General features: G+C 40.2%; 1 protein-coding gene across 1 annotated transcript in view; it reads right to left on the reverse strand.

Moving 5' to 3' along the window:
• The window catches only part of brinp2 (bone morphogenetic protein/retinoic acid inducible neural-specific 2), a 92,042-nt gene that overhangs the window by 34,324 nt on the left and 47,718 nt on the right, over window positions 1-10,000 (reverse strand). Inside the window, exon 4 of the mRNA XM_063220243.1 lies at window positions 321-502. Within this exon, the coding sequence (XP_063076313.1) occupies window positions 321-502 (182 nt within the window). The remainder of the gene's footprint in view (window positions 1-320; window positions 503-10,000) is intronic.

Raw genomic sequence — 10,000 nt, forward strand, 5'->3', positions numbered from 1 at the left:
ATGTTCTCCAGTGTCTCATATTGCACTGTGCATTAGAGACTATATGGAGGATTAGAGAGCGAGAGAGAGAGCGAGAGAGAGAGAGAGAGAGAGAGAGAGAGAGAGAGAGAGAGAAAGAAAGAAAGAAAGAAAGAGAGAGAGAGAGTGTGTGTGTGTGTGTATGTGTGTGTGAGAGCGAGAGAGAGAGAGAGAGAAAGAGAGAGAGAGAGAGAGAGAGAGAGAGAGAGAGAGAGAGAGAGGGAGAGAAAAATTGCTAACAGACCAAGCAGCCCAGTGTCTTGAAAGAGGTGCGTACATCATATTTCCCCATTTTACTATACCTTAATGGCGGAGGTGGCGATCTGCAGGTGATGGAGCCTCCTCAGAGTGCTCTCCCTGTCAGTGAAGTAGGAGGCTGCCAACTGGTGCAGGATTTCCAGGGAGACCAGCGAGCTGTTGCCGTTCCCCTCCGACTTTTTGCTGAGCTTCTGCTTATCCAGGAAAATTGTGAGCGATTCCTCCCCTTTGAAAAGAGACAGGATGCAATTTAGCTGTGTCAGGCATCTTTAACTTGACTCTGATCCACAGTCCTCACGGCGTCGGTCCCCTAAGTTTGATAAGAAATGTACAAGGGGAGATGTATACAAATATATACTCATGCACTTCTTATTCCTGGGGAAAAACCCCAATGAGATTATGTGACTCCATTAGAAGTCATGGTGGCTCTCACATTCCCCCGCTGAACTGAGCCTAAGAACCCTTCACAGCTACTGTCATGACTAACATGATATACTGTAGCCTATTCAAAGTTAGGCTGTAACCAGTAAGTCAGGTAAACTGATTTCTGAGTGATGGAAATGAACCCTTGCAAGGGTGTTCGTGTTTTTGTTACATAGAAGGTGTTTGTTAGCCTAGAAATCTAGACGCCCCTAGCGACCGCAAATTGAATTTGCTCCCGGGGGCAGTCTAGCGGACCCCGGTCGTTTTGCGAGGCTGAAAGTTATCCGATGACAGGGCCAATCAAATCGCGAGGGGGGCCGGGCTACCTAGTAAACAGGAAACTTTCTAAGAAGAAGCATGGTGTCCGTCCGTGCTACGTACAGCACGAAAGTGTTTACTTAATTTAAAAAGCCTGGATGATAATACATTTCGTGGCTGACATGGATTGATGTAATAATACACCATGAACTTATCGGACACAAATAGATCTCAACACATTACCATTTGATCATTCGATGTTTTAAACTAGCTCGGTAAGCTAAGTTGAGCATTTTACAGAACCAGATAGTCACACGCTATTATCAGACCACTAAGGTGTAGAATGAAATTGCGGCCCCAATTTCTAATAAGACACATGCCATTAAAAACGAGACATTTGGGAGCTTTGAAAGTCTTTGAGTAGCTTACTAAATAGATGGGATCGATAGTCTGGCTAGTGGGAGCGAGCTGACCGGGGAGCGTCCTGCGTTGGGAGCGACAATCAGGGAAAGTTATGGGTATACAGCTAGCTAGCTAACACCGAACATGCCATGTTGACAACAATCATAAATATAACCATTTAACAAGCCCTAAATTGCTCGACATTTCGCTGATTGATCAAAGAGGGCCACGTGGTTGAAAACGAGGCATTTTTGAACTGTATAAGTGAAAACACGATTTATTAGGAAACTTGTTTGTGGCTGGTCATCACACGCTTTCACTGCTACGACGGCTGGAAGTTGCCGCTTCACCTACAAAGAGGCCCTCGCTAGTGGCTAGCTAACCTGTCGTCAATAACAGAGCTAGGTATCCAGCCTTGTATTATATGCCTGCCCCAAATTCTAATAAGATCCATGTCATTAAAAACGAGACATTTGGGAGCTTTGAAAGTCTGTAAGTCGCTTACTAAATAGATGGGAATGACACCTAGTCTACCGAGCTAGCGGCTAGCCATGTATTAGTTATGGGTATCAGCTAGCTAGCTAACACCGAACATGCCATGTTGACAACAATCATAAATATAACCATTTAACAAGCCCCACATTGCTCGACATTTCGCTGATTGATCAAGGAGGGCCATGTGGTTGAAAACGATGCATTTTTGAACTGTATAAGTGAAAACACGATTTATTAGGAAACTTGTTTGTGGCTGTGGTCATCACACGAATTCACTGCTACGACGGCTCGAAGTTGCCGCTGCACCTACAAAGGGGCGTGTCTCGTGTACGTTGTGAAAGACAGCTGTGACGTTACACAGAAGTGTGTGGGGATTGGTTGTTCCACCATCCTATTGCGTGACGTTGAGTGCTGAAGCAACCGTTTATCCCGCCCACACTGCCGCCCAGCCCTCCTAGACCCTGGTACAGCTTTTTGCTGTACGGGTCTGGCTGCGCTAGGCTAGGTGTTTGTGTCATTTTGACCCGGTCATTTAGAAATATAATTAAACAAGGAAAGAATCATAGCTCATATTCACCCTCATATTCCCTTCATTATGCTTGTGAATTTCTGTGTATATATTCACAGAGAGAGAAAGATAAGGAGACAGTGAATAAAGTGAGTAAACTCAATCCAAGCTCTCGGATTGAGCCACCAGTGCTCCTATCGCACAAGGTTGAAACATGGATGCATAACTGAAGGATCGAAGAATATCTACACTCCTTTTTCCACATAATTCACCCTCTGCCTTGTCTACTCAACATGTGATCACTACTGTATCAGAGAGTTTAGAAAATATTGATGTATAAGCCCGCCAAAATGATACGGGTCAAAATCACCCGGGAATACCTCCTGTGTGATAAAAAAAAGTGCAGGAGGGGTTAGCCAGGTTCTTTTTTTCAGATTCATTTTCCTCACTGAAAATGAGCCAAAGCCAGTGAATCTCAGTGTGAAAGAGTAAAAACTAATACCATTTTTCTCAAGCTAAAAACCTAAAACACCTTACAAGGGTTAAACTTATCTGAACTTTCCATTATGAGTCCTTTCTTTTTGAATCTTGAAGACAATTTAAAAATGCATGTTGATTTTGTAGCTGCCATTTAAGTAGCTGAACTCTGTTGGCAGTTGTCGTATTGTACATTTGGCTGTAATCAGCCATTTTAATGAGCACATGTAGAGTTTTAGTAGCCTAAGTCAGCCATTGCAGTCAAATAAAATGTCTGGTTAATCTTTCAGAAGCAAAGTAAAAAAAAAATCAACACATAAACAGAATTTCTGGTTAATTGAGTTTTAATTGGTTAATTGAGTTTTAATTATGGCTGCTCCATTGCTGTCAGTGCTTCAACCCATTTTTAGAACTCTGGTGGCTTATGAGAAGCATTTTAAGATTGATTGATATACATGTTTACTAACTAGGCAGATAATTGACATTTTCAGAATGTCTCTCAGGAGTAAAAACATGTCAATGATATTTCTACAAAAGTTCACATTTTGTTTTATACAAATAAACACCCTTTACAATACCATAACATCAATTATTTATTTGTACTGCAATAAAACTTTGGTGTTCTGTCTAAATGTACTGCTTTATTACAATAAGCTACCAGTAGCCTGTTCACAAAGCCCTAATTGAATTTCTGGCCTAACCCTATGACCCAGGAGTGGTTTAGGATTGTACTTGTGTTCACGAGGCCTACTGAATTTTACCACTGCTCTATGTCCCCACAGCCCCATGTTCCACCACATTATGTTCTCATTTCTATGTTTTTTTCTTTCCAAAGGTAGGCTCTATGTGGTTTAAGTATGGTGGTCTAATGTTGGTTTTTGATAATAAAATCTTTGAAATTAGAAAAATCTTGAGAGAACACAATTGTTCGAACATATAGGCTTAATTCTCAAAATGTCTAATAAAAATTCTGACAAACCTGGGAACAGACGTAGGGTGATGTGAACATAGGGCTGACCCAGGTGATCATGACAGGGCACTGGGTCTATTGAAACACTTTTCCTAAAATGTGTTCCTCAACAATTTAATCACTCGATCAACAAACCTATTCTAAATCTATTCTTTTAGATGCAGTGTCATTTCAGAAAGATCAGATATTATTTGACTTTGAATGCAAGAAAATCAGGATGCTTGAAACATGAATGTGGGGTGAATGAAACAGCATGTTGTATGAAACAGCATGTTGTATGGCTCTATTTAAATGAACACTTAACTTGCATATCACAGCTACTAAAATTTGGTCTTGATTGCGGTAGCATAAATGGCTCAGTTTTATTTCATTTTCACATCTCAGCTGAGTACACCTCTTCAAGTGTCTTACAATCACAATAATTACCACGTTGGATTTGAAGGGCATTGAAGGGGAATAGTTGTCCCAATGATGTGTAATGACAAAGATAAATTGCATCATATATATACGGTGTGATAATTTAATGTTTCGTACATCATGTGCATTATTCCTACGTTGACATTTCAAATGAATATTCTAGGCATGTCTAAAGCTAGGCTCAAACTAAAGAACTTTAAAATCATATCATATTTTGAAATAGAAAATGATCAGCCGAGAATCAGGCCGATAGCCATGTAGTTTAAGTCTAGCTTAAGTTACACGTGTCTGAGACACTTGACTGGTTCCATGGAATTAATGGTAACCCCATCAGCCAATCAAAAAAGAGAATTCCATTGCAAAGGCAGGTAATCTATCTAATAATTCAAGAAACCTCTGTCTGTATCTCCGCTATGTCTGTGGAACCCACAACAGACGCAGCACGGCACCAAATGATCTCAAATTTGGAGGGTGACTTTGCAGTGGTATGGTGAGGTGCAGTGCCAAGTTACACAGTGCCAAGTTGCCGTGCCAAGTTTCACGCTGTTTACACATAAAATACTCAAGATATTAGTTAACCTAATTTTCTCTCACTGCATGTCTGCCGTTTGTCGTCATGGAATCAACCCAACATTCCATATGTAATTGTTGAAGTCCACCGCTGGTCGCAGGCCTGGCCTGGGGGAGAAATAGGGCCCGGGAGCTTTTGGCTTAAAGGGGCCCCTCATAATTAACGCCACAGAGCTGACTCACCAGTCAGGTTTAAAAAAAAAAAAAAAAAACATTTCTGAAAATAGGGGCCCACGAGGGTGCAGGGCCCACCGGGAAATGCCCGCTTTGCCAGATGGCAAGTCCAGGCCTGGCTTGCAGCTGGCAGCACTACCAGCTGACAGCCAGCCAACATTCCGTTTTAGCACTAAAGCACAAAAGACACTCACCGGTAGTTACACACACCTAGCCTACACACACTTCACGTAGGGGGCTTGGCTTTTTTTTACATTTAATTTCTGAACTGGGGTTGAATCTTTACATTTGTCTAAAAATATGCAGGTTAGGCTCACAGAGGAGACTATCATCCCTAGCACGTTTTGAGTTTAGGAAGAAATCTATATAACCTATTGGACAATTAACCAAAGACTACACAAAGTGAACAACCAATATACAGACAATGGCATCAATACATGGTGAGATCAGTGTTTATTTACTCGTAAACCCAAGTAGAAATAATTAAATGAACACATTGAAGACAGATTTTCAAAACACATCACAGAAAATAACCATATACTTTGCTCTTAATAGACACAGTCTACTACTGCGAAGCCTTCAGGACAGACAACAGCTTGAAAAATGCATAAACCAATCCAAATATTGTTTAAAAATCAACAAATCAATATGTGTTGTCAGAACAATACAAAAACTGACTGTATGTGCTTATATTCAGAGAACTATTTTGATGTTAAGGATTTGGTGTATACTGACAACATCATCAGTATCAAACAAAGCATGTTTCTACGATATGGATGATATTTCATATTCAAGGCATCAACCTGTCCAGACATGGCCCCCAGCATTAGGAAGATCAAGGCCATAAATCGATTGGTGGAACTGACATCACAGTGTAGAAAGAAGACATAGAGTATGCCTGTGTATGTTCAGCAATGAGTACATCTAAAATGTGTGGGCAGTCCTTCCAGTCCTAAAATTATTGTTAGATATTGTAACATTTCTAAAATGTATCAAGGTCTTATGCTTATGCTTGCTTGGACATGTAAAAGTACGCTATGTAAGTCAAATGAATGGTACTGTATGTAGTGAATACATGACTAGGCCAGGTTGCTGCTAGCAACCCCCATCACTGAGCAAACCAAATGTGTCTACTTACTAAATGGTCTTAAATGGTCTACTTACCAAACATGATGAAGTCTGCATCACTATTTCCAATATAATTCTTATTGTTTATATAATCATTACCACTTTCATTCGCTCAATATAGTTCTCTGACCAGTTACTTCAAGCTTTCATTCCAGAACCTTGATGGACCTTGCATCTTCAGATCAAGTGATGATGAAGTAGAGGAGTTCTCCCTTCAAAAGCTTCCCAGAGGTTTGGTAGAAATCTGCAAAAATACAGAAACAAAAATGGGAAGAATTATCAACTGGGAATGGGTCTTAGAATGTCCACTGACATAATGTGTCAAAACAATTGTTTTAGGCCCTCATTCTGGTCTAATATGACAACAAAACATGTCAATGGAAATCCGCCAAAACGTATACTCGAATTTACCTGAGACTCTAGTGCTGGCCCTCTTTCTAATGCCTCGCACACTGGAGGATCAGAGTCTACCCAATCCTTTCTTCTCAGAGCGTAAGGCGAAAGAGCAAAAGTACAGTCCATCTTCTGTTAGATCAGACTAGCATTTTTATTCTTCAACGCATCTTGAAGATCCTTTCATTTATTTTCCATCTCTTCCCGTCTTCTGCATAGGTACAAATTGGGACATTTTATTGAAAATGTTTTTGCCATCAGAAACTTTACAAAGTGTCTTGGTTCTCATTCTCCTCTTCTTTCATATGACTATGGTAGTACATCCAGCTGTGCAAAGTTTGTTAGATATAGTTGCCCTTTTTACACCTCAGGCTGTTTTTCAGCCATCCCTGTTGAATCCAAATAAGCTTTTTTTCTGTGAGACATTTTTGGGAGTGGACTAAATAGCCCTGAAATCTTCATTTCTAGACTCTGAATAATAGTCTTGGCATGCTTTGAAGAATCCTGTTCCTTTTAAAGACATTTTGATCTTGCATGTGTACAGGTACAGTGTATAAGGTTTCATGACAGTGTCTGTGATACACATCCACAGGAAAAAGGAAACTGAAATGTGTCTGGACATTGACACTGCCGTGCAAGTGGTCATCGATCTAAAGAGAACACAGATATAATTTCTGTGTCTGCTGTACTTGGTGTGCGAACTGCCACAAGGGCATACAGTAATCTCCAGGTTGATTTCTCTGGCAAGTCAGACTCAGCAATATCCTCAAGGCTGACAAGGGCACGGTTAGCCTTCTCATTCTGGAGAGAGAAAACTCTCTAAAGTCCCAACTTTTCTGTCAAGTTCTTGTACTCCAGTACGCATTTGGCTTCTCCATTTGCATGTTTTGGTGATTAATGCTCATGCACAACCACTCTAAGGACTGCTCTGGTCTCCATTATGATCTATAGAAACTAAGAGTCAATGCGACATGTAAAGTAAGATGTCACTGGTTCATTACTCATACAAAGCACACACTTGGCAGAAATGGTAAAGCCTGAGGATAATAAACAATATTCCACACAGGTTCCCACAATGCAAAGAAGTTCTTGAAATTAGAGGTTGTGAATGACAAGATGGCTAATCATTGCAATGTTCCGAAGAGTATAAATGCATACAGTATACCATGCTGTCAGCTGTTTGCAGTCAAACTGAGCATTTGGGCATTGAGAATTATTCCTTTTGGTTTGTTGGAATTTAAGACACAAGCAGGTGCCAGTGGGAAAAAAAAACATTGCAACTGAATAACATATAGTGGCTGGGATATGTCTGTTTAATGAAATCCAAACATATCAATGGTAAGTGAAGACTAAAGTACCCCTTTTCCAGTAGATGGAATAGTGGGTTGATAAATGAAGAACAGCCAACATAATATACTCTCACACACTGATATCTGTGAGACATTCTTGGGACAATTAGTTTGACGAATTCTGTACTTTAAAAGGTTGTGCTTAGGTGAAGTACATCTTCAAAACATCTCTGAGTTGTCCAAACAGTTTTATGAGCTGCAAAGTGCTACGTGGTGGCATTGACGACACAAAAGAAAATAAGATGAAACAAGCTAAAAGCAATCCTCTATGTGAGGAGAGATCATTTCATTAAGAATGTCAAGAATTTCATCTGCCGTGAGAGCATTAAAATCCTCCGTGAGCATTAGAGTCCTCCAGTTCCTGGGATGTCAAGACCAATCAGTGGTGGCAGATGTCTTATGAGGGCCCACTTCTCATGAGTATCGCCACCATTCGTTCCTCCAGTCTCGAGGCAAAGTTGGCTGAAATGCTCTGAGCCTGTTTTTCACTGGATTTATATGGACACTGTATTATGCTTGATGAGTGCAAAGGTTTTTTGTATATTTTTTTCTCCTCATATTAGATCATTGAGGCATACATCTGAATAGCATTTGATGATGATTCCTTTGTAAAAAAAAAAGACTGTGCATTTCACCAACCAGACAACCACTGGTGGTGTTTGTGTGTGTCAAAGCATCAATAAAGATAGACCTTCCAAGTTCCTGTTATGCTATAACTGTGACCAGAGTGTGATCTCGCTCATGTGTTGGGTGAAGACTAATTTCAGTTCTGAATTGAAATGCTTTGTGTCTTACCTCTGCTGAACCTCAGTGTTCATCTCCATACAACATTGAAATGGGATGGAAGCCTGCCAAAGAATGAGAAAACAGGATATTAGTCAACAGACAATGCACTGCTTCTTTCTTCATTATACCAGCTGCTCAGCAGAACATCTAGCCTTTGTTATTACGTGGTGTTGAACTAGAGGGTGGATGCCTTTTGCATGACCAAACTGTTAAGCTGAACTAGACCTTCATAACAGTGCTGGTAAAAAGGCATGCATGGACTGAGAAACACTATTGCCAGGGAAGATTGCCAATAACTCAAAGACCAAACAATTTTCATTATTTGCTTCTTGAAGTTCCATTTGGTTTGGCTATCCCAAAGTCATCAAGATAGAGAAGTCCAATTGTTCAACAGCAAATACTCGTGGTAGCAGTAGTGTGAACCATCTCTTTATGAATAAGAGTGTTTGCTTGAAATTGTATTTGCTGCTAACCCTTTTGGGAAAGACACATGCCATCTATGAACTACAGAATACACATTGTCTGTGTGAAAGCATGGCATGCTGCCACAATTTATTATGTAGCTCTTGAAACAATCGTTTTTTCACTAAAATGGCAACATGCTTGCACTTAGACTATACTGTAGGGATACTAACCAGAAGGCAAAGCCTAAAAAAGAGAATACATAGAGACAAAATGACCAAAAACTTGAATGAGAAAAAAAGACCCTGATGGACCCTGCTAGTTTGACTGGCTCCCTAAGCGTAATGCAACCAGAACACACCACATGAAGAGCCATCACACAGCAATCCTAACCCAGGAAGGACCCTGTATAGTTTTCATTTTGATTTAACGGAAGAAGCCTGTTAAAATTCACAAAGCACATTACAGAATATTGTTTTCTTTTCGCAAGGTGACATTCAGAAGATTTCTTTAACCCACTTCTTCTCTTCTCCTCACAGGAAATATTCATTACTGGCAATGTTAGTCTAATGTTATCCAATATTGTGTATATAAATCTGCTCTACTTTCATGTTTCCAAGGCCCCTCTTACAGTAAGAATGAAAACTGTTTCCTAGCTAGCTAAATTCCAGTATCAGTAAGTGTTATTCAGTAGCTTCCCATATTACTAGTGCGTTGAAGTGCCTTTACATATGGAATCACTCCATCAACTAAAAGTAAACAATAGGTCTGTTGTTTAATGTTTAAAATCAGTTACCGTATTAATCCTGTCACGCAGCCAACTTCTGGGTTTCCCACGCTGTTCAATCTCCTCCTGGTTCAGTAAATGGGCAACCGCATGGTCACGAATCGCTGCTCCCTTCACTCAGGCATTTAAAGTGGAACATATTGAGCATATTGAAATGAGTTTGCTACATTTAAACATCTAAAGTT

This window comes from Engraulis encrasicolus, chromosome 16 (genome assembly GCF_034702125.1).
Source record: "Engraulis encrasicolus isolate BLACKSEA-1 chromosome 16, IST_EnEncr_1.0, whole genome shotgun sequence".
Taxonomy (NCBI): Eukaryota; Metazoa; Chordata; class Actinopteri; order Clupeiformes; family Engraulidae; genus Engraulis; species Engraulis encrasicolus.